General features: G+C 41.5%; 1 protein-coding gene across 1 annotated transcript in view; it reads left to right on the top strand.

The window, feature by feature from the left end:
• MED27 (mediator complex subunit 27) overlaps positions 1–20,053 on the top strand; it is a 93,080-nt gene extending 73,027 nt beyond the window's left edge. The window contains exons 5-8 of the mRNA XM_035341771.1: positions 1,243–1,350; positions 8,293–8,334; positions 16,912–16,989; positions 19,548–20,053. Coding sequence (XP_035197662.1) covers positions 1,243–1,350; positions 8,293–8,334; positions 16,912–16,989; positions 19,548–19,682 — 363 coding nt within the window. The 3' untranslated portion in view covers positions 19,683–20,053. The remainder of the gene's footprint in view (positions 1–1,242; positions 1,351–8,292; positions 8,335–16,911; positions 16,990–19,547) is intronic.
• Positions 20,054–25,379: the final 5,326 nt, after the last annotated feature.

Here is a 25,379-nt window from a genome sequence, read left to right as displayed (position 1 = left end):
GTTCTGCAAAGTCCTGTGTTCTCACCCCCTTCCTAGCACCGTTTCCCCTCCTAGACCTCCAGCATGGTTCCTGCCTCCGCTTGCTCCTTGGGTCTTTGTACCGGATTTCCCATCCTCTTGCTTTGGGGAAAAGCACCTCGGCACGTCAGAGCTGATTTGCACGTTAGTCGTAGTCAGCATGGGGTTGAGGTTACTCCTGTTGAAGGTGGGAGGTAGGAGTCATTACCAGAAATTACAAGGGAAAAACATGCAACAAATCGATAAAGATGCAGATTGAGTGATTTCTTTGGGCGTGGATTTGTCTGCTGAGGTTAGCAGGAAAAAGACGGTTGTTATCGCATGTGTTAATCTAAACTGGATGCAAAAATGGAACATGGGCAGTAGAAAATGGGCCTGTGTCAGTTGGGAAATGTTAAAATAAACTTGATTGTTTTTCTGATCTCAGTTTTATGCTTTTTTAATAATGTCTGCGTAGCAAAGCACGAGGACAAAATTCTTATTAGACACATCTTAGCCATATTGAAGTGCAAGTTCATCTTTGAATTGTAAATTGATTTTTAGATTAAAAAGCCTTCATTATTGTATTTTTGTCAATACTATAATTTTGGCTTATTTCTATTATATACTGACAGTTCACATGTGATTTCCATGATACTAGCTTTATTTTTTGCATTTTGCCACTTCTGCAGAAGAAAATTAAACCTCTGAAAATGTGAGATTTTTACTGCTGTAGCTGTACTTGACCCTGTCCCACTCAGTTTTCTGGTAAATAATTTTACATTTTTGTCAGACCTAAAGTGTTTTACACTAAACTAGTGTCATTCCTTTAAAAGCTAGCCTTAGAAGAGTCTGAATCTTTCAAAAAAAAATTTTTTTTCTAAATGGACTTACATTGGAGAATATAAAATGCATTGAAACTAATCACATTTTCTCATTGTTTTTGACAAGTTACTGAGTTGTGTTGTTAATAAAATGGAGAGAGTTTCTTGGCAGTGTCATTTCTACACAAGGGAATTCTGTGAATTCATACATTTTCAGTTGCAAATGAATGTTTGTTCTGCACTTTATAGTCTTTCTTCCTCATAATGCGCACAGTGTTTTTAGATCTTTTATTTTGTTCTGTCTATAAAATATTGAAAACTGAAATTGCACCAACTTAAGCTGTTAACTTGATGGTCTTGTGAAGTCAGACACCATTAGCTCTCCTTCAGCTTGTTTTTGTCCTTCTCTTGTTCTTGACAGGTTACCTTAGGAAAAGTGCTAAAAGTGATAGTGGTGATGCGGAGCCTCTTCATTGACCGGACAATAGTAAAAGGCTACAATGAAAACGTCTATACCGAAGATGGCAAGGTAGGTTATTGTATATCCAGCAGCGTTAAATTTTATTTTTACCTGGTATTTAAATGACAGAGAAAAGGAAACCCATCACAAGTGTGCTAGAAACATAAAACTGTCAAAAAACTTTGTGGATGTTTTGCAGAGCGCTCAGGTTTAAATTTATCATGCTCTGCTTGGATTTTTTCATACCCAAATGTCTGACTTTTTTCTAAGCTCTGATGCCCTTGCTTGAATTTCTAATTTATCACCTTAGACCCCAGTTGCCTCATTAATAGTGTCTACAGAGAAAACATTTTTTCAGTGTACCAGCACATCAATAGCCCAAGGTTCAGATTTCTCTTTGGAGAGCCATTGGGAAATCTTGGGCTAGCTTTATGTTCAAGTTGATAAGCTCAGCTATGAGAATCATTGGTAGGTAGTCCTCAGTTTGCTTGTCAGTAATAGCTCATATTGAGCAGCAGCTGTTAAAAGCAAGCGTTACCTGTTTCCACAGTATTTTGTTTCACGAACAATTCGCCCTGCTTGAACCCACAAATTTCTTCCAACTGCACACGCTCCACATGGCTTTCTTCAGCACATCAGAAGATGTTAATGGGACCTGACGGCCTTCAGCTCAGTTTGTTTCTCTTTTCAGGGTGGAATAGTCTCTTACGGAGACATCCGCCAGGACACTCCTTTGCCAGAAACAGTACTAAATGCCTCCATGTTGCACATTTTCTCTCTGGAGCTTTCTTTTCTGATTATGAAGCCTATTAAAATACAAAGTTCATTATATCAAGATGAGTACTTGGCACCCATAGGCCATGTTATAATGAGGTGAGACTTTTTTTCCTTTCAGAAGTGATAACTGTGTTTTAGCACACACAAGCACGTTATGTACTGACCCGCAGTTCAGCAGCTCTGAGTCTGAACCTCTTTTCCCCAGAAAAGGCCAGGAGCTGATCTACTGAAGAATGTAGCACAACTGTGTTTCCCAGATGAGAGATCCTCACTCGAAGGGCAGGGGATTGACCTAGGAAGTAATAAAATAAAAATTGCCTGGTTTTGATTTGCATTATTCAAATATGCAGGTTTAAACACCATTTTGCAGCAGCAGTTGCAGCATACTCCCTGTGTATTGGCATATAAATGCAGAGTTACGGCACCAGCCCCTCTTTACCCAAAGTTCTGTTTAGAAGTGAAACGATAGTCTGCCTAAAAAGCACTGACAGTGCTTGATGGATTCCTGTGTCACATTTCATTTGGATGTGCTCCTTTTCTCTGATGAATCCAGTTTCCTTCGAAGCTCCCTTGAAATATAATAATGCTATATATGCTGAAAAGCTGAGTAAAAGAGTTCCTTTGCAAAACTCAGCATCTGGCGTTAGGCTTCTGTTCCTCTCAAGGTTAACTCTCAGGAGAGCTGTATACCTTTTCTCTGCCATCGTTCGAGAGCGGTGCTCACCAAGGCTAACTTTGGGCACAGGGCACTAACCTTTCTCTGCTGTCTGTGGGGAGCAGTTAGCTTTTCCTGAGCATCCGTGCTAACATCTGGCTTGTTTTCTTGCTTTAAGCCAGGCTGCAGGAGAGGCCGTGTTCTACCGATTCAGCTTTGTGTCCAAGCTAGGCTATGTGACTGCTCCCCAGAGGCTGAGTGAACCTGGGTCTGTTTGATGGCAGTTTGCTATTCCACTGGGCCGTCTCAAGGCTTTAGCAAACCTGAAGGTCTGCGTTTTAGGTATAAATAGGAACATTTCTTCTGACTTAAGTAGAACTGGAACTGCAGCCACTTAAATCATGAGTAAATTTGGCTTGGAAGAGGGAATAAATGCGTAGCTTGCTAGTTTTGCCAACTGGAACACATATTGACAAACAGTGGGCTCCCTTTTTTCCGCTAATTAACTACACTGGTAATTGGAGTATAAGAATAAGATTGTGCTCTTGCAATGATTCGCTTTACTTTATTGTGCCTGCTGGGAATGAGCGATTACAGTCAATTGCAAACATAGCCCATTCCAATTCCTTCTCTGTCACAACAGATGCTGTTGGGAAACTACTCCAGTGAGGCTTCACCATGCTACTCTACTTCTCTGTTCCCAGCCTGATGTTGGGGAGGGAGCAGTAGCATTCAGAGAGAGACAGAAGGGTATGAAAAAGGAGATCAGCGAGTGTCTTCTTTAAATAATAAAAATACAGAGAGCTGTCAGCATCACAATAGGAGATTGTTTTTCCCGTGAGCGGTTACACGGTAATTGCTGATTTGGGGGTTTGCTTATGTATTTCTGGGGAGCGTTTAATGTTTGTAAAGAGCAGAAATGAGATTAACTAGGAAGCGTCATACAATATGGCAATTCTGAATCTCCAGTCTGTTCTGTAAGCCATGTTGAAGAAGGGACGCTGGAATAAGTCATAGCATCACTGTACTTCCCTACACTTAACTAGCTGAATGATGGTCTTTGGAGTAATCCCCCTAAGTCCACAAGTCAACATGTCCAATAGGTAACAAAGGTGAAATTCACTGGGAGGATTTCTTAGAGTGAAGCCGGGTTTGGGGCAATATTCAGCAATATTCAACCAAAGAAGAAAAGGCCATCACTGGGAGACTCAATGACCACACGGACAGTAAGTTAGGAAAGCACTGCGAAGCACAGAAGAGGCCATCTGTTTGCTTGTGAACTAGGGAGGTCATCGTTTCTCTCTGAAAATACAACTGTTGTAGCTAATTTCACATTACTGGGAAGAGAAGGGAAAGAGATGAGTCCAAATAGAGGTATTGATGTCCTCTGGTGCATTAGGCAAATCGAATTAAAACAAATATGGGTGTTTCTGGTAGTTGTGGAACTGCTCATGGTGGCATCCTGAGGCACAGCTAGCGGCTGCGCAGGAAGCTGACGTTGCATTATCCAGGGTGCTTCAGGTTGCGCCGTACTCATGCGTTGTGCTGTCTGCGTTGACAGGTACTTATGTGGAGCTTTCACACGGTTTCTGTGGTACTGAAGTCTAGTTAAATTGGTTACTCTCTCTTTCAAATTTAAATAATTTTAAACACAAAGGTGAAAAAAAAAAGGTAGCATTAAGCTTGCAATGAGTAAAATAAGATACTATATTCGGTATTTTATTTTCAAGCTTTGCTTATACAGACAAAGCATCAGGGTGTTTCTCAAGTGCTTCATATACTTCTCTCGTGAATTATTCACAAACCCTGCAGAATATGTCTTTGCCAGGTTGCCAGCTGCATAACTTAGACATTTTTGGTGACACTTTGCAAAAACAATAGGTGAGATCTGGCAGCCTCTGTCATGTAGTCGGCTCTGTACGCTGACTGTTCTGCAGGCTTCCTTGCTTACCCTACTCACCCGTTGCATCCACCACACACTGATGCATTTTAATTAGCCCTGTAGCTTTAGCAATGGCACTGTGCCACCCTTAATTTCAAACTTTGACATACTCATTGTGCACTGGAATTTAACTGTGGATAGTAATTAATTACTGATGTCCTGATACCTGAATAAATGAAGCTATGTGGCTCACTCTTGCACGAAAGGCATATCGTCAGCTGATCTGTTGGTATCCCTCGTCTGCCAATAAAAAGAAAAATGCATTGTTTTTTTTTTTTTGGCATGATAATTCCCTGCTTTTCTTTGGATCCATATCCCAAGAACCACCGTGACGGGGTGTATTTGGAGTGAGTACCTAACTTCGCTGTCGAGCCAAATTTTTGCATCCGTTAGATTGAAGAAACGTAAGTGTCTCTGTTGAATTATCACGTTAAGGAACTTGGGTTATGGTAATGCTATGGCTTCATTAATTACCCCATATCAATAAGAAAAGGCAGCTTTTAGCCTCCTAGCGTAAGAGAGGAAAAGAAATAGTAGTATCAAAGCAAAGCTTCAAAGACAGTCAGAGCTGTCTCTCGGGTAATTTCTGATCCCCACATTCTTTCCACTTCAAAGCTGGATGTGTGTGTGTTTGGGTGAAGGGGGGGCTGAATCCGATTTCTCTAATAAGTGTTGGCACCGGACCTGTTTGATATTAGATGCAGGGAACATTCTGATTTGTTATCGCCTTTGAAATCGTTCAGACGACCTTCAGAAAATGGCCTCTTGTTACTTATGCTTGGGGGTGGGTGGGGAGAGCGGGGCGCTGGGAAAGAAAGCCCCAGTTTAATTCACATGCAGAGGATGCCCTGAAATTGTGCTTTCAGCAGTTTTTTAGTTACAAATGTGTGTCTTGATTGAAAGTGAAAAGTTGAAGAATAATAGACCTGTAACGATGCATTCTTTAATCCGCTTCTGCCTTAATCCTCTGTTTCAGGGGGAAAAGGTGGGCAGTCATTTAGGATGTCTGCATGTGGTTTGGGGAGGGGGACTCGTGTGGCTCTTTTTTTTTTTTTCTTTAAACTTGGGTAACATCATGCCTCTAAGAACTATTCATCACTCATGCCTATTCATTACTTTCTCAGCTTTTCAATCTCCTTGTCAACTAATGAACATTCAGAACCTGTTGGGCTCATCTTAATGCAGCATCTGAAGTGGCCTTTTTCTTTTTTTTCCTTTTTTTTTTTTTTTGGGTCTTGAGTCTAACTGGAGAGAATCACACACTTGGTTTGATCACTAGAGATTAGCAAAACCATATATACATTCCAATTATAGCAACTCTGTCTGCAGCTAAAGCAAGCCCGAAATTACATGAAAACAGTTTAAAAAATCTGTGTTAATTTTTTGTTTGCAAATGTAGATTTTTGTAATAGGGAAGCGAGATGCAGCCTTCCCTATAGGCAGAGGTGTACTGCAACTGTAAATCAAGCCGAGGTCCAAGTCCTGGCTGTGGGACCCAGAGTATGAGTGGCATCGGTATTCAGGCAGGTTCTTGAACCCACCTTAAGAGGCAGTAAATGCAAAGTGCTGAAGGTACATGCCTTAGGGTACTTCTGTCTCCAGCTAGCCTGGAAAAGGCATCGAGACATCAGCTGCCTTTTGTCTCACGGCAAGGTCAGTGGTACTAAGCCATGAAACATCTATGCAGAAGTGATGTTCAAAGTCCTTAACGCTACCTCCTGTCCAGACTGAGGTTTGGAGACTCGAGAGTCACTTCTGTACCGGTGTTCAGAAGGGAGCCACGTAACACTGGTACTCTTAAAGGAGTGGGAACTTTTAGCGTTCTCAACCTTTTTAGCTATGTGAATTAATTACTTGGGTTCACCATCCTTCTCCCTCTAGTGTATTTCACTCATTTCTTTCATTTCAGACTCTAACCTTTGTGCCTTTTGGAAGACGTGTAATTTCAGCTAGAGCTTATGGACACTGTCAAAAATTGGAATTAAAATAATGAGCTGCACTTTATCATAAAGGAGATGAATCCAACAAAGTGTCTCTTCTTTTAAATCAACTTCTTTTAAGATGTAAACTTAGCAGAATGTATTGAACATACCATACCCTATTTATTCTCGGAGTTCTACAGTTAGCTTGATTTCTCTTATTTACATTTTTAATTAAAATACAGCAGATGGAAACGTAATACGTTATTTTGTCATTCCATTAATTGTAAATGCAGGTTTTACATATGCATTGAAATGTGTTTCTCCAAGAAAGCTAGAGCCACTATATGTATGTATTTCTCAATTAGGTGAATTTGCAAGTGGGGATATTGTGTGTGGTCCAAAGGGGTTTTATGTGCTCTGGAAGTAACCCGGCAGCAGTGAATGAAGCCAGTCGTTTTCCATGCCTTTCTCTTAGTGGCACTGTTCATGTACAGTTGTTTTTTTTTTTTAAAGATGGGTGTTTTAGATCACCACACTACAAAGATTTATTTCCCAATCATGAATGGTAAAATAAAAAATTAATCTTTGGTCAGCTTTGTTAGGTTTATGTGGTTGTACTTTCTGCGCGTAATATTTGGCCCTTTTGTGCGTTTTCAAACAAATTTAGTATTTCTGGTTTGTATTCTTCCAAGTGGCTGACCATGAGAGGGAGATAGGAATGCTCCCCTTGTGGGAAAGCACGTGTCAAACAATGTAACCCAGCACTAGAGGAGCTGTACCTGCTTCATAAATGCACTCAATTTTTCTTTCATCTAGGTTAAGGTTCCTAAGGTTAATGCTGTAACAAACACCTTTCCTGGGGGAAGTTCTGTGCACATGAAAATGTTGAGTATAGTGGAATCTGCAGACAAAAGTGATTTGCAAGTCAGGGATTGAAGGAAATTCTTATTTCCTCCCCCTGCTTTTCTTTGACAGCGTACAAGATCCTCCGCAAGGCTGGGCTAAAAGAGCACTAGCACGTCAGCTGATTTTTTTTTAAGTGCCATCGCTTTGGTTGTTTAACAAGGGCAGCCTTACCTTCTGGTTTCTGGGGCTAATAACATTTATTTCAATTTTGTTCTTTTGGTTCATACGCAGTTGAGCACGCATTTGAGCCATGGATGTGTGCAGTTATTTGCAGCCTTAAATCTCTGTTAGCGTGATTTTTGTCTGCAAATGTAGATGCGGTTTCCTAAGGGATGTTTTATTTAGCCCCAGTAGACCGGTGCTTTGGTTTAATTCAGCTAAATGTTCCTTGTGTCATTTGTAACTGAATCACTTATTCAGAAGACAAGCATCAACTTGGTAAAAACGCCCTCATTTTAGAAACAAACTGAAAGCGATGATTATTTGCATAGATTAGCCACAGCCCCAGACAGATGAAGATATTGCTGTTTTTAAAGAGATCACAGTAATTCAGCAGGTCTTGTGTATATATAGATTATTTTTTTTAATGATACTGTGGGGATTCAGTTTTCATTGCAAAACAAATGAAATCTTGTCATTATTTCTCAGATTGCAACAGGTAAAGATGATGGGTCAAACTAGTGAACTGAGAAGTAAGGCTCCATAACTCTCCTTGCCCTCTCTTTGAATTTGAACAGCTACTTAAATATTTTTTCCTCAGTAATTGCATGTGGTAATATGTAACTCTTTTTTTTTTGTTTGTTTTGTAGCTTGACATATGGTCCAAATCCAACTATCAGGTTTTTCAGAAGGTAAGTCCCTCATCATCTCTCTCTGCATAATGCATGTAGAAGGCAGGTGGAGTTTATTTTAAATATCTAGGGCCTTATGGAAAAGAATTCAGAATTTATTCCTTTGTCATTTGTTATAAAACTCTTATCACAGCTTGCAAATAAGAGGCTGTAATCTGTAATAATGGTAAATGGCAAGCAGAAAACAAGGAGACCACTTCTGTTGTTTCGTTTGGATTTATTTCCCATCACAATTTCAGCTCATGGTTTGGAATAGGAAGTTGGAGACTTTTTACCTTTGTAGCTTTAAAAGTTCAGGTGAATTTTTCAAGTACTCTTTTTCAGTTTACATCTTTTGTGGGAGTGGGAGGACCGGGTTGTTTTGAATTTTGTTCTGTTGCTTTCATTGTTTTCAGTTGCCCCTCTCTCCCAGGGACTTGATTTTAATAAATTTGTAAACTCGCTTTCCAAAACAAGTCTGTAAATTTTTTACAGGATGCTATTTTGGCTATTTCTCTTCTCTGATGGTTTAAGCAAAAGGAATGGCTTACTTTACGGAACGGCATTCCCTTAAGTAAGAAAAGACTGAGAGAGTAGGAGCAATAAATATGAAACTACTAAGAATGCAAAGATGTTTTTTGGATAGATCTGTATCTTGCTATTTTCCAGGCAGGTAGGAGAAGATTTCTCTTTGAAGGCCTCTTGTCAGAATGCTGTAAGTTCAGATTGATCCGGGGTTAAATTCCAATTTCCTTACCTTCAAGCCACAGTTCAAGCCGCCTGAGTCTCTAGCTAGCGCGCTGGCTTCCTTTCATCTACTTCTGTAGTTTATGTAACAAATATGGGTCAGGGACTCTAAAGGGCATAAAAGCAGGGGTCAGAAGTATGGCATATTGCCTGCATTTGTGCATCTTTCTTCCAAGACTTCAGATGCAGTCAGAAGTGAAGACGTTTGACCTATGGTATTAGCGTACTAGAGATCAAAGGACAGCTTTTGGGGAAGTTGGTTGCTCTTCCTCTCTGCTCAGCATTAAAGCAGAATTTTGCTGTGGTTGATTTTTTACACCAGAGATTAGTGGATTAAATATTCTTTATATTTTTTCCTCGCTCTTCAAAAATATTTTGTGTCAAGTAGGGTAATCCAGAGGGAAGTAAAACAGCGTAAATCTTAGTAAATTGTTTATCAGCATGCTTTTAAGTAATTTTTGCAATGGAATAAATTTAAGACTTCGTAATTAAGTGCATCATCTCAATTTCCCCATGTGTGTTTTAGGTTATAGTTTCAGTTGGGTTTAAGATTGTCTTCCTGGATGTTTTAGTTTTGAATAACCTGGATTTGCTATAAGTGATAATAAATCTTGAGGTTTTGTTTGCATAACTTTGTCCGTAGAAAAGATAACTGTAGAGTAAATGTACAGGCTTGCTTAGGAGCCCAACTTAAGGACACAGGGAGCATAAGTACATAGAGTAATTTTTTCTTCAGCTCCAGGCAAGGGTCTTCAGATCAAAAGTGAGAGAGGTCAGTGAGAAAATGTGAAATGCCTCCCTTACTGCTGCCTCTGTGGCTGCAGTTTGGATACGTATGAATTTGTTCTCTGGTTGTATTTAACATAGTCAATAAAATGCATTGGATGATAACTCAAAAATATATAAAGAAAAGATGCATTTTAATTATGATCTGTCTGTGCACACATCTATAGGTATATAAAATAAGAGGCTGGTCTGTTCCTAATTCTCTAAAATAATGTGACCGGAGTACAAGTTCCTGTTTTCCAGTTCTCTCTTGGTAAATAATACCAAATACATTAAAATTTCCATCACCCCCCAGAAAAAAAAAAAGAAAAGAAAAACTGCAGGAGAAAAGGTTGCCTTTAACAGGTGCAGGAGCTGCCTGTGCTTTTCCAGCTTGTGTTCCCAGCTCTGTCATTGTGTTACCTTGGGCAACTTCACCTCTCTTCGGATCGGATTTCTGCATCCCATCAGTTGGGGTAATACTTGCTGACTTCACAGGAGCTAGTGCTGAATTGGTTGCACTGTGCTTTCAGATCCCCGCATGAAAAATGGGATAAAAATGCAAGGTGATGGTACTTTCTAATCAATAGATTCGGCACTATTGAGCTGATAGTTAAATAAGTTAAAGCTAGGACTGAAGACAAGTTTTCAAACAGAAAACAGAAAATGCTGTGGTCCAGCATAGTAAGTTTCCTCTCTGTGGTGTTGTGTTTCATTTGATTTTTCTCTTTATTGTCTGAAGCTGCACTTGCATCCATTTATACACCCCCTGGAATAGCTGTTTAGTGGTAGGAAAACAGAGGAAATGGTTAAAACAGGGAAACTCTTGCATTCTGTTAGCATTGTAGTATTGACGGATCTTCAGAACAAACGTTTTCATGCCACTAAAAATCATCAGTAGCTGTATCAGAGTTAGCTGAATGTTCCTGAGCTGTTTTTCGGGTGCCAATCAGCAGTACGGCTTCGTGGATAACGCTACGTGGGAGTGCTGTGCCCAGAAGGAAGGACATGGATGAGTTTGCTCTTGCCACCAAGGAGCCCAGGCAGCCCTTTCAGCTCTACTGCCTTTAATGCTGCAAAATCAATCATCGCTCTGAAGGGCAGGGACGTTTCTCTTTAAAAGCCACACCAAGTTCTCAAACTCTGTCTTCAGTGATAATACAACAACATCTGGAGCTCACAAGATACCTGTCTGTGGTAGCTGCGAGCCTGTCAAAATCTCCCAGGGTTGCAGGATGACTTTCTAGGTTAAGGACTAGAGACCTCTGATCTTCAATCCAACCCTGTCAAACGATGCTAAATTTGTCCTGACTTTTGTTTGCAAACGTTGGCTGTGTCAGCAAGCCTTTTCTCTCGCTCCTTATTAGTCAGGATACCTGAGTGTCTATAATTTGATGGGGGACAGCTCCCAGAGGGCCCATTACTGTTAGCGTACGGTCATTTTCTGCGTTCCCTGGAGTCTTCTTGAGACTGGTCCTAGGGTGAGTAAGCTTCATAGCTATTGAATCCACCAGCAGGGTTAGATTCAGAGAATGGAGCTGAGAGATAAGAGAGGGGAGGCTGAAAGGGCAAAAGCACGAGGAGCAATGAAAAGGTTTTCAGACTGCCATGTTTGTCTGACATTTAAACTCTGCAGGAGCAGCAGCTGTTTTCATCTTAAACCTCCTTATTTTAGCACCTTGCATGTCTTGGTCCACTGGCATAAGAGGAGGAACAAATGGGAAATCGGGAAGTATTTGGGGGCTTAAATCTTAGTGGGAAGAAAAACGTGTGTGAGGACTGCATGATTCCGGTCATTGTGCAGAAAGTTTAAAAACTATGTATGGATTGTAGAGAAAGGTGCAACGTTTGTAAATTTGCATTCAAAAAAAAAGATGTACAATAGTGGAACTGCTCTGAATGGATCAAAGCTGTGTAACTGGGGAAACGGAGTCAAACATTAATTGTTTCGTTTGTCAAGCTGCTCAGTAAGAGCAGCACAGAGTTTCTTGCTATGCAGTGCGATCAGTTGGGCTGCTTGAGTCACATGCATACGTCTGTTTCTTACTGATCTCGAGTCCCTTTCTTAATTTCACCTAAGTGGTTTCTCATTTCTAGCGTGCCACAGACAGCTCTCTGTTTGGACTGACACTCACTCCTCTTCCCAGGTCACGTTTTAACCTAAACTTTGAGCAGCTCTTTGTGCCTCCCCAGCTCTTAGTGAGCCGTGCGATCCCAAACCCGGAGCACAATTTCCACCACTGCAAGGGCATATAAGTATTGTAATGTATGAAGATGTATTCTTGTCAATAATCTCAGAATAAAATCACATGCGGGATGAATGCATGCATGAGACAGCTATCGGGCTATTGATACGTCTGCTCAAGGAGAGGAGATGGGCTGGTCCAGGGTCACCTGCGGGACTGCTCCTTCGCATGATCACGATTTGGCTCTGTTCAAAGACCTGCTGAGGCAGAAAAAAATAATCTCTGCTCCAGTCCAAATAAGCAGAACAAGCAAAATAAAAACTTAAACACCGGGAGCTCTGAAAATAGCTAAGAAATGCAATGCTTCAGAAAAGCCTGGTAGTGTTTTACTGAATTAGGAGCGGGGAAAGGTGTGTAAAGGATTTCTGTGGCGTTCGTCAGTGCTCGTTTGTGGAGGCACCATTTATCATCCTTCCAGAGTGCCTCCGAGGCACTGACTGGGTTTTGTGCTCTCCTGATTCCCTCCAGAGAGACTAAAATGTGTTCCTGGAGAGAAGATTGAATAATGGGAATCCTTGGAAATGAACAAAGGCACTCGTGCAGTTTTCCACAGTATAAAAGGTCTAAACAGTAATAAAATAGTGTTTTTTTTTTTTTTTCTTTTAGTGCTCTGATTATGCCCCAGAACTCATTGCCATCAGCTGCCGTTAAGGTCACGAACCTAGCAGGGTTTACAAAAAAAAATTAAAAAAAAAAAAAAAAAAACTTTCTGGGGATTTAGAGAATCCCTTAATATTAGATTGAGTTCTCAGTGCTGTACTGCAGGAAATAAACCAATAAGTAAGTTGCGAGGAAAGTTATGCCTCTTAGAGGAAGTTTTGCACCTCCTCTTGAAAAGCAGAGCCAACAGCAATGAGAAAATACGAGAACAGAGACAGCTTCTTTAATTTAGCCATGTGATGATTCTTACTTGTCTGTTTTAGTTTTTAGGCCAGCTCTAGCTTCATACGTCTGTGGAACACGCCTAATCTACGGAGGAGAAATGCTGTACCCCAGGTCCTTGATTTTGTGCCTCTTATGGCAAGTAGATGAAGCACTTGTTCGGCTTTCCCAGCCTGTGAGTTGTAGGATATTCTTGGAATGAATTTTCCCCGTTGGAGATGTATGACTAACAGCACTTGTCAAGGCCCAACAATGCCATTTTTGGACAGCTCATTGCAGCACAGCACCACTAGCAAGAGGGCAGAGAAATGCTATAGAAACGTCTGGCGTGGGCTCGGCTGAGACAAATAATGGGGATTTCGCTTGCTACCCACCGCTGTGTGCTGGTCTCCCGAGCTGTTTCTAACTTGGGGGGCGAGCGAGCCCAGCAGCCGGCTGCACGAGCAGGGCAGGAGCACGCGGCTTCACTGCCCCTGCGGGGAGCATCTCGCAGCGAGTGCCCAGGTGTTCTGCAGGGGAGATGGCGTTTGCACAAAGCCACAATAAGATTGGGTTTGGTCCAGTATCAGTCTGCTTTCTATTCCCTCTAGATGAGGGAGCGGAGATGGGTTTAAGGAGTGCACGCTTCTAATCAGCTTGGAAACAAAAATGAGGAAAATATCTCCTAACTATTAAGAAGGAAAGTTTCCTTGTTCAAACTGAAAGCAAGACTGTGCCTCACTAAAGCAGAATCACTTCATACAGCCCAAGACAGCTTGGGTTTGTTTAAAGGTGAAGATGAGATTATTATTTTTTTCATGTAAATTAAGTATTTTCCTCTGTCTGAGAGTAGGAGCATGCTTAGTTAAGCAACAGCTGTTTTATTTAGCAAAATTGTGGCTTCAGTAGATGACCGTTTTTCTTTCCTTTTTTCTTTAAAAATGCCAGGTGCTTTTCAATATATGAATTGTGAGATATTGAGTTTTTCTGCAGCATCACTTGAAAATCTATTTGAAGGTCCAGAGCAGCAGCTATCCTAATCAATTTGTACTTTTCTGAATATGCTCCTCTATAGAGAGAGGTAGAATTAAAAGGTGACTGATAGTTTAGATACCAGTAGGTATGATATAGCAATGAAAGCGAGGTTAATAAAGTCCTAAAATGCGCAAAATGTCATCCTACACCCAGAATAAATTAGTTTGTGATTCCAGCTTGGCTGGAAGAAAAAGTGTGTCCCTTAACTGAGCTGGCGCATATGCGGTTTGTTTTCCTTTGCTTTGGTGTGAAATCATATTCCCATTACTAAAGCTCAGGATCGATTTTTTTTTAAAATAATTATTTTATTATTTTTAAAAATGTTGGACAATTTATGCTTTCTCTCATCATCTCTGTTACCTTGGGGGGGCGAGGGTTTTAATCCTTCCTTCACTGCCAAGCGCTGGCCAGTTTGTCATTTCTCTTTCCTCTTCTCTTTGCCATCGGGTTGTGTGCTGCTTTCACTGGGGGGTTCATTCTCAGATTTGACACCCGCTTTGATCTGTTTCAGAAGCACTGTATAAGCAGTTGCTTATGGTAGAAATCGCCTCCTTTTTGTTCAGAAACCATGATTAGTGTTCTAGCAATGCTGGTGTGGCTTTTATCTCCCAGTGGAATCTCATTAGCTTTACATTACAATGGGAACAGCATATGTGCAACATTGCCAAAGTGGCCATTCCATTTAAATTTGTTAATAGCAGTATTTTTTTTTTTTAGCAACTTTCCACATCTTCAATGCCAAGAGAAAACAACTTTGTTGTTCAGGGGAAAAAATACGGTTTGTTAGAAGTAGAAATACAGCAGAAGGAGAGCGGCTGCTCATAAATATCCTCAGAACTTTCTATTCTTTGACATGTCTGGTGTTATCCTATAAAAGCAGCATCTTAAAAGAAAAAAATCACATAACTAGTAGGACTTGGATTACAATCATTTCTAAACACCACATGCGATGTTTGAAAGAAATGACGGGTTTCTGTTACGCTGTACTACGAGTGTACGGTTAATTGTGTTATTTCTGGGTTTGTCTATGTGTTTGGCTTATAAAGCGCTTCAGCAGGTTGAGGTCCATTTTGTGAGTGTTTTCCCAGAAGTTTCACCTTCCAAATGCCACAGTCAGCTGTCCTTGCACTTGCTGGAGCTGCCTTAGGAGTGAGGAGTGTGTGTGAATGCTGGGGAGCAGAATCTGTTTCTAAAATTGCAGCGTAACTTAAAACTGCAGGATAGGCTGTGTTCATCTAGTGTTCTGCGGAGGAAGCCGGTATGGTTAGAGCCTGTCTGATTGTGGATTTTCAGGAATATATCTTTCACAGATCTACCTCCCTGAATAGATTCAGGCACGAGCCTCTACAATGAAATTTTCAGCGCTTCAGCACAACTCACTTTGCTGGATTAGACTAAATACAAATTAGGAACAAGTGGAGTTGCTTGGGCACAGCAATTGTCATTTCAATTCACACTTTCTTACTCAGAATTTACTGTGCTATGTAGACACGTCCTAGAAAATAGAAAGACAACACCTGAGAAGAACACCTCGACTCCTTATTAATTACTGATGAGGACTATAAATAGATTTAAAAGTTGTGAGATGCAAAAGAGCTAATGGGGTTGTGTTGTCTGAGATCTTTGCAAGGGCAGCCCAACGAATTTTTCCACTAATTTCTGCCTGAAGCTGGTAACTTCTGTGAAGAAGCAATCTGTTGAGTGTGATAATATTTTGGGAAGCTCTAAAACTACAGCTGGCAGGCTGGGCACTGCTGGTGAATTTATATCATAGCTGTTCAGAAACTGCCCCCCTTCAGAATCATTTTTAGATGGTAGTGATTAAAAAATAAATAAAAATAAAATTATCAAACCATCGGTTAGTTCTACTGATTTTTTTTAATTATTGTTGCAGTTACAAATTTACGTTTTATTTGTATTCTGTCTAGCTGTAATTCCCAGATGTAAGATCTTGTTATGGCTCTCTCTGGTAGATTAAAAAGCTTTCTATCAGGAATCTTTTACTAATGCAAGTAGTTATGAGCCATAATCATATTAATTGATTCCTGTTTTCAGAGGAAATGAGAGCTCGATTCCTATTTGTTCAGCGTAAGCAACCTGAAATAGAACTACAAGATCTAAATCTTTCAAGTGTTCTCATGAAATTGGAGAGGAGGAGAGGAGTATCCTCACTCTTTCATTAAAATGCAGTTTCAAGTGAGGTTATTTTACCTTGTTTTCCTCATCCTTTTCTTTTTTCCTTTCTTCTCTTTTCCTCTTTTTTCCCCTCCAATAAGGAAGACCAACCCCAAAACATTTTTTTCCCCTTCAGGAGTCTTGACCTCTGCGAGAACTCTCTAATTTAGCTTCATTATTGTCAATTTTTGGTTGTTGTTTTGTTGATCAGATCAACATATGTTGAAGGAATATTGTTGAAGTGAAAAATGGGAACATAGTAAAGCAAAGTGCTTTCCACTGACATTATTTGTTTAGTGGTTTTCCTTGTTTATGATTTCACAGAATACATGGGATTTCAGTCACAGAGATGTAGGTTCTGCTCTCATGCTATAGGCATTTGTAAGTTAGATGAATTACTTGTTGTAGATGCTTTTAATACGTACCAGGTTCTCATCTTGAAATTTCTGTCCTTTTAGCAGTGATAGAGATTACTCACACAATTAGCTTTTGTCATGTGTTTGAATTTCCACAGGTGTTCTGATCTTACTGTGTATATATGAAGATATTTGTCAAGATTGCTTTAGCTGATTCTTGTATGAAGGTGGCTGCAGGAATGGAAGCTAGCTGGAAAAAGCTACCCAAGATTACTTTAAGAATTTCTTTACAGTCATGTAGTCCTCGGTTTGCTACCTCCCCATGGAATTTATGCTGCTTTTTATCCACATTAGCACTTAATTTGTCAGAAATGCAGAATGAATAAGGCCTCTTCTCCTTTTGTCTGGTACAGGTGACGGATCACGCAACCACTGCTCTGCTGCACTACCAGCTGCCTCAGATGCCCGACGTGGTAGTCAGGTCTTTCATGGTAAGCGTGGTTGAAGATGTGTTCTTCCAGGCAGACTTCAGCTTGCTGGCAGCAAATGGCATGAGGCAGCTGTGATGCATTTGTAACTTCACCTCTTTAAACGAGATAGACAGTAGGAATTGACTGTAATTCTTTATCTCATACCTGGACAAGGATGAAAAATCTCGACACCACGGGGTAATTGTGAAGGTTGAGCTTTATACAGTTACTCTATCACAACTCTCAGTATTTGCTCAATGGTTCCTATTTACAAAGCTAGTCTGGGTCATCTCTAAAGATAGAAATAAACCTTTCAACCAAACTCTTTGTTATGGACCAGCTCTTTCACACTGCTCTTGCTGTGCAAGGAGTCAATTTCTGGATATAAAAAGTCAGCTTCAACAAAAGCTCCTCAATAAGAGCAGACTCCCATTTAGCGTATTCCAGCTGAGCCAGCCGGCTTGTCAGTGTGCCAGTATGGCTTGTGGGGAGAATTACTGTGTGAGTGGCGAGGCAGAGGCAGGAACATCATCAGGAAGAGACCATTTTGCTGCATCCACCTTCAGCCCAAACCTAATTCCTTACGGAATTGCGAGGGACTTGCTTGGTGCTGCAGCCGGTGGTTTTGGGAATTGAGGAAGTGCTGACTGAGGTACTCCACTGTCCCCTTACTGAATGAAATTAATGAAATCACCTCTACCTTCACATGCAGTATTAAGTTTATCACTTTAATTCTGCTTGTATTTAGGTTTTTTATTTGTGAAATAAACTTGTGTACAAGCAGTCCTGTTAGAGGGTGACAACGAGGGTTTATGATTCGGAATTCCTTCAGAATTTTGGCAGTGAGTGCTGTCGTTGTTCTCTCCACTGTAAAGGAGACTTTGAGGAGAGACTTTTTCTGCTCTTCAGACTTTTTAGTTCAGCTATTACATTACCCCTTCACTTGGAGCAATGTAATTGAGACTTTTTAAAAACAAACAGCTAATGTTGGTTGCCATTCACAATCTGTAGGTGTGTGAGATAGCATCGGTTCTTTTATGTCTTTCATTTCCAATGTGTGATTTCAGGTCAGATTTGCTTACCTGCTGTGCTTGTTTCTTTGTTTATTTAATAAAAAGGCCACGAAGATGAGAGGTCACGGAAGTCTTTTCTCTTAGAGTGCATCTTAAAATGGGTTTTGAAAGGTGAAAACAACTCTTGCTGGTCAAATTCGTGTTTCTACATGTCTGAAAATTAATGTTTAATAGAATGGGTAGCACGTTTGTTGAAGCCATGGGCCTGCCTTATTGATTTGATAAAACACTACTAAAAATTTTAACAAAGCAAAACCAGATGTACAGCCAAAGCGTCAATAAATTAGTCCTTTCAGCTGTCAGTTGAGCAATCCACATGACAGGATGTAGTGAAGCCCTGATTCTCCGATGGCAATGGAGAAGAATTATTTTTTTTGCCGTCAACAGATGTCTTAAGTGCACAATTCAACTTCATTTACCTATTTTTGTGTCGCAGTTCAGAAAATTCGATTTCTCTGTTGTGCAAGCAGAGTCCATCCAAGCTGAAGTAAATAACAGCAATTTACTTGTAGTGTTCTGTTGCCCTTGTCCCCATATTTACTGCTAAACCCATGGAAGATCCAGTTCTTTTGGAGGAGAGTTATTGACGGCCAAAGGTTTGGTTGCTATAGAGAGGGCTCTGATGAAGATGGAAGGATTTGTTTCAATAAACTCAGCTGACCTCTTCTTCAGGGAACAATTTTCTCTTATCGATGTAATTCAATAGGACTTTAAATGACAAGATTCATGTGCATCCTTCACAGTATAAATCTGCTGGTCTAGGTATTTTTTAGTTGCGGATCTCCTTGAGTTTGGAATTGAGTTATGTAATGCTTATTGTTATGTATGACAATGGGAAGAAACACTTGAGAGGCAAGAGCTTTACCTAGAACACCTGTACTGGCTGTTTGTAGTTCAGCAGTTGCCTTTTTGCGTGTATATATTTATATCACTGAATATATATATATATATATATCAGCGTAATCAGATTTAAAATCATTGAGTATTTTTATGGCCACTGAGTATTGATCTTAAAATTGCATTAGGGAGGAAGTTAGTTAGCTTGCTGTGAAAGTGCTTGTATCTTCAGCTCTTAAGAGTTCAGACTGTTGCAGAACATTTGCAGTGGGGGTGTGATAGATGCTCATAGGAAGAGACAAACCAATATTCAGTTGAAGAAGGTACCCATCAAGAACAATTAAATTCCAGTAAAAATATGAGGAGCAGGAGAACATTTGCCTTCTGCAGAGATACTCTAGCTGCAAAATCCTCCTGCTCAGAGTGCATGAATTGCTGTTAGCAAATTTGCGTAAGTGACTTAAAAGGCAAAATATTTAATAAGTGAGAATTCAGCTATATAGTGACCTTGTAATCTTCTGCATATTTCTGTTTATAAAATCACTGTGTACCTCACTGGGGCCTTGCCAAAGTACTTTCTCTGTCCTTGGGCTCACTGTTTGACAAGAATGATGACATAGGGGAATGTCCACATCCAGTTTTCTTAAATTCTCTCCCTTTTCCTTTTAGACCTGGTTAAGAAGTTACATAAAGCTGTTCCAGGCTCCATGCCAGCGCTGCGGGAAGTTTCTGCAGGATGGCCTGCCGCCCACGTGGAGGGATTTCCGAACACTTGAAGCCTTTCATGACACTTGCAGGCAGTAGCAGCACAGCCCAGCAGTTGGCATGTGTGGAGAGAACAATGTCGGGCTGGAAAGAGCTGATGGTTTAATTGTTGGTTCTATTTCTGGCCCTTTCATCCTGTACTAAATACTGGGGTTGCACTAATACATTTTACTATTTAAAAGTCCTCGCACGGCAAGGCAGATGTGAGTCTAATGCATTTTGGAGAAGACGGTAAAGATCTATATGTGATTTCTTGATGCTTCTCAGCTGAAATGAATCTGTGGAGATCTGATAGCAATGATCTTTATCCTAGATGTTAAGGAAAGGATCCGTGTACAGTTCGTGTTTTGAAACAGAATTTGCGATGTTGAAATCTTTTATAAGCTTGAAATAAATTTTGTATTCCAGAACTTGTGCTATTTATTTCATTATTTGATTAGCAAAATCCTTGGGTTTGGTGTGAAGTTTTCAAAGCTGCTCTTTTCTTTAGACAAACTGGAAACATTTAAACATGCATGCTGATATGATAGGGTTTTGTTGTTGTTGCAAGGCTGCTTATCTTTGCTGGTCTTTTTCTGGATGAGATTATGGTGTTGATTAAACATGGAATTTCAAAGGCATGTGGCAGCTTGGAAGATGTAGTGTGCTTTCTGAGGCGGGGGGGAACAGATGTTTCCCTTTACTAAAATTGTAAGGAAAAATGTTAACAAAATTTGCATGTATTAAGTGGTTAGAAATGTGTGATGAGCAGTGACACTGTGTATAATTCATTTGTCCTGTTCTAGAACTGAAAGTAGGAAAATAACTCAGCCCTTCAGCACAGACATGTACGGCATGTTTCCTAAATGATTTAAAACTTGCATGCAACAGTCAGAGCCCACCTAGCCGTCCTTCCACTTGGAATGGGTGGAAGTGTTCAGCTCCTACAAGCCCCAGCCAATTTTCCATCACCCAAAGACAGGGAAGACTCTGGTCCTGTCCTGGCTGAATGTTCTCTGGTCTGGGGCTGTTGTGGTTTCAGTGTCTTCTCTGGTATTTTCTTGAGAACTGTTTCATCTGTCTCTTGATAGCTAATTTGGCTGTGCCACCTGTCCTTCCCACTGGTGCACCCTTGTTTCCTTTACAAGCCACGAAGGCTTTAGTATTAAGCTTGCTTTGGGGAGCCAGTAAAGAGGTGAAGCATTGTCACTTGGTAAATTTGTAAAATAAGCTGACATTGTTTGTAGCAGAGTGAAATCGGGTGTTCAGAGATCTCATAGCACTCATCTCATTTTATTGGAACCAACAGCATTCATGAGACAATGCATTTAATAGCCATGGAACCTGAAAAGTGACGAAAATTGAGTATCGCCCCGTACCTGTATGGTGCTGGCTTAGCTGTGTTTGCTGCTAACATAAAAGTCTGAGCTTCCACAGTCCGCTTGTCGTGCGGACTGTGAGTGGTGCGGGAGTTTCAGCTTCCTAGCTGCAGGACTCAGGCGAGACTGGCTGTTACTAAAGACAGAGGCACTTGAAAGAAAATACATGTTGATGACTTCCCGTGGAGGCACAACACTGTGTATGAACAATGAGTGTATATTTGTTTGAGGATGTTGGTAGGTGACATTCGATTCTTTTTTTTAAACTCCCCCCTCCAGGCACCAAAGAGAAGTTGCCACAGGAGGGAGATAATGGCTTTTCAAATCCAGCTGCAGCTGAATTACCTAATGAAAACTTGTGCTACTATTTGACCCAAGCAGTCTTCTGGGTACAAAGATCACCCAAGACAGAACAACGTGTGCATCTTGGATGAGAGAGAGCCTTGTAAATAAGCAGCCCCGTGTCCTGCTACTGTACTAATTAGAAGGCCTGGGTTTCTGACGGTGTAAGCATTTCTTTCGTTAATAAAAAGGTCATAATGTGGTATCCAACCTGCTTTAGGCGCTGCTGTCTGCTCCATTTTGTTTACACTTAAATAATGGTATAGAAAGCAAATTCCAAAGTTCACAGAAGTATTATATATGGAATTGGGTATTGGCACTTGGAGATAATTAGTTTTAGAAAACAGCATCAGGCAGACCGTGTTAATTGAGCCTGAAATTTTAAACCTGTAATTGGCAAATCTGATGGAGAGTCATAAAAATCACTGTAGGTACCCAAGTACAAAGATAATTGTCTTACAGAAATGCAATTCAAACCTGTTTGTGTTTCTTCCCCTCAGAAACTGCAGTTGGAGGGAGTCTTCTCCCCTCACATGCCTTGAGAGGAACAACACTTTCTATCCCTGTCATCTTTTGAAGTGCAACAGGTTGGAATATTTCCGTTTCAGGGAGTGGAATTTAACCATCTAAATTCTTATAAGGTTCTAAATTTCAGCAGTTTGGATGCGGTACGTGCTTGTCTCATTGTCCTGGAACTTGGAACACTTGGTGGTGAGTGCCTGATTGAGATGCGAGTTTCCAAGCTGAGCAGAAGCTTGCTTCGGGTTTTGGATGCAAGGAATAGAAGCAGGGAGACGGATTCGAACTGAAAAGCCCTTCTCACAATACAGCACGTTGCTGTTCTTCATCCAGCTCTGCACCTTGGATACTGGGTGCTAATACTTCCCACCCTTAGTTAAAAGGGATGGGAGGCAAAAAGCAGTTGAGTTACATGATGAGCAATTTATGCTTTAGTTTTTTCATTGGAGTTTGTTGCAGCTTTTAAAAACACTCACATCTTAAGGCAAACAGCAAGGACCACGATCCCTAAAGAGCGGTTGGCTCTCACTTCTACATGTTCTGGACCTGCATTTCTTAGGGCATTGCACAGCCAGCAGCAGCCAAATCTAACAGAGAAAATGAAATTTAAGTCTATGTGCTGAAACAACTTTGCTGTTTTTAGTGGCTCGGGTAATGGGTTGTATTCTATCGAGCTGCATTGTTCCGATGTTGTTTATAGGGCAATGATACATTAAAGTCAGCCAATTCTTAGAAAAATGCATCGCCTCGTGCTGCCTGGTGTCAGCTTGGTGCGCCCTGCCCTAATCAGAGCGTGCGCTTCTATTGCACCCTGATGGGAAGAAATCCCTTTTTATTTTTCCATGTGTAAACCCCGCCTACTTTTCTTGTAGAGCTTGCAAGTGCTAAAGGTTACAAAATCCATCTTTTCTCTAAGAAAGCAACTTAATTAATGTGAAAGTTTCTCCCATGAAGGGAACCCTCGGCAGCTATGCAGTGCGTATTGCAGCCAGCTCCCCGCTTCCCTCCCAGCACCCCTCCCCAAACCACTTTAATTTCTCTGCCAATATTGGACAAATGTAACAGGCTGACTTTTTAATTTTCTACTCCCAGGTCTCCCTTGTCCCCTCATGCATTTTTCATCACAGCTCGTGGCTCCCTCCCTGCCTGCCCTGTGAACAATATTGATCGACTGATTAAGCCATCAAGCCGTGGCAAACAACTTTAATTTTCGAACCAAAGCCTTTTAGTTCTCTTCCCTTTCTTGTATATTTGTTACCTTCTTATGAAGTTTTAAATGCCTCCTTGGAAACAAATGCGTTTTTTAAATTAGTCCCTGGGTTAATTGGGAGCTGTGCGCTACCAGTAGCAATCCGCATTAAAATACTAACCCAAAAAGTGTAAAAAAGAGAGAATGGGAGGTGCGAGGCACTGATTCAAAGCCAGAATAATTTCTCCAAGCTTTTGGGGAAGAACTGAAAGGATGCTTGTGGTGCTGGCCTCTTCTCTTCAGTCTTTCCCAGTAAAGTTTTGTGGAGGCCGCTGGTCAGGTACTGGTGCCCCTGGTGCTGTGTGACCTTATTCCAGGTGCGTGTTGTAGATTTAGTTCAAATACATGCAGCAGGGCGACAGATCAGCCTCAAAGCAGCCTCCTAATGCAGGTTCCATCAGTGAGTTTAGCACCTTAATCCGCTTCCTGGGCTCTCTCCCCGAGCTCAGCGTGGGGCCTGGCTCCTGAGTCGGGCTCGGACCGACCAGGCCACGCAGAAGCGTCTGATTCCCCCGGTTTATCACTAATGCACTACGGTGAGGCAGGGCTTTTGTTCTTTAACCTCACCCGGTGTCCTTCAGAAGAGATTTTCTGCAAGGACATGGGGAAAGTGACTGCTCGGGGGGATTTGGTTGCACCAGAAGCACGCTGCTCTGCGGTGGTAGCGGGGGGCAGCCGGCTGGGTGCCGGCCCTTCAGCCAGCAGCAGCCCCGAAACACAGCTTGGGGGTGTCGGGGCTGTCTCGCCTCTCTTGTGCTGAGGAGCTCTGAATCTGGTTTGAATATCAGATAGTTGCTGCAAAAACGTGTGTTGTGAACTTGTTAGAATTTCTGAGGTCGTCTTTGTTCTTCCCTTTTTAAATCAAGTGATGAAATCAAAAAATGGCTCCGGGTTTGCTTCTTGTTAACACGAGGAGAGCAGTGAACCCACTGGGGGGTCAGTGGCATGTTCCTGCTCCACAACCAGGGTTTTTTGTTTGCTTTATAATTTGGCTCTGTCATCTGGAAAGCCTAGCAGTGGTACTAATACCTGATTATCAGTTTTGTATGGTAAAAATGAAAGGAGAGAAAAAATGAAGTAATGCATGGGAGTGAAAACGGTCTTCTGTTATGCGCTGAGTTGTAGGAACGCGGGGACAGCTGAGCATTTCTCATTTTTACTTTTTTTTATGTTAATAAGGAGACTGATTCAAACTGACAGTCCTTGTAGTTGGCACTGAAGGGTTTTCTGCCGGTCAAAAAGTTGCTCTGAAAAGCAGAGGGCTGGGATCAAGGATAGTTTCTTACTCAGATTCTGGGGCTGGTCATGTTGGGTTTTAAACGTGGCTGCTTGTACCACGCGTGGGTCTGCCTTTGTTCAGCATCTCAGATGAGTTCCTGCAAGTGAACTTAGGGGTATTTCCAGAAAAACAACAAAAAAAGTGAAATTATTATTGGCAAGATAATTTCAAATTCATTAGAACAAATACCTGCATCGGGAACACGGTGTAAGAGTTGCACTCGTGAAGCAGTGGCGCAGGCTGGGAGTTGTGCGTTTGGTACAATTAACCTCTGGCACCCGCGTTTCAGCTCTCGAGTTCTCACAACAAGCTGCTCATTTGGAATCCACAGGTGAAGAATTATTAGCAGGAAATATCACCGTGGCCTCGGTATAAAAATAAAATTGGTAGCGGGGAAAAGAAGCCTGCGCTCGTACGGTGCTGCCATGCCCTTGCCTCTCGCCATCTGCACATCCTGCGTGCGTTTGGGTTTTGTTAAGGTATTTTTAGCTCTTTTTCTTTCCTTATAGCCTCTACCGTAGACAATCCCCTTTAAAATGCTGAGAAGAAAGCAGAAGGCTTCTCTTTTTAAAGGATCTGGTGTCCCATCAGCCCGGGCTCAAGGATGACAAAGAACGGCAGCCTCCCCTGAGCTCTGAACAATCCGGCAGCAGCTCCGGGAAGAGGCGACCTGCCGGCACCGTTCCTTTTCCGCGAGACAAAGCAGCCAGGCAGTCGGCTCTGCCTACAGCTGCAGAGGCCGGAGCCCGCAGGGGGACCTGAAGGTGAGCAAAATGTCAGCGGAGGAAGGCAAACCCCGGCCTCTGGCCTGGGTTTGGGAATTGTGTGAGTCCTGCTGGAGGAACGGACTTCGCTCGCAGCAAAAGGCTCTGCCAGTGCTTGCAGCCGGGTCAGGTCCCGGGATGCTGGGCTCGGGCAAGAACTGCTGAAGCAGGACCTTCCTGTCCAGGAGGCTGGGTTACGTTTTGTTCTCTCGCTGAGTTTCTATC

The sequence above is a fragment of the Oxyura jamaicensis genome, chromosome 17 (assembly GCF_011077185.1).
Source record: "Oxyura jamaicensis isolate SHBP4307 breed ruddy duck chromosome 17, BPBGC_Ojam_1.0, whole genome shotgun sequence".
Lineage (NCBI taxonomy): Eukaryota > Metazoa > Chordata > Aves > Anseriformes > Anatidae > Oxyura > Oxyura jamaicensis.
The sequence above is the reverse complement of the archived record's forward strand: the minus strand, read 5'-3'. Positions and strand labels throughout refer to the sequence as shown.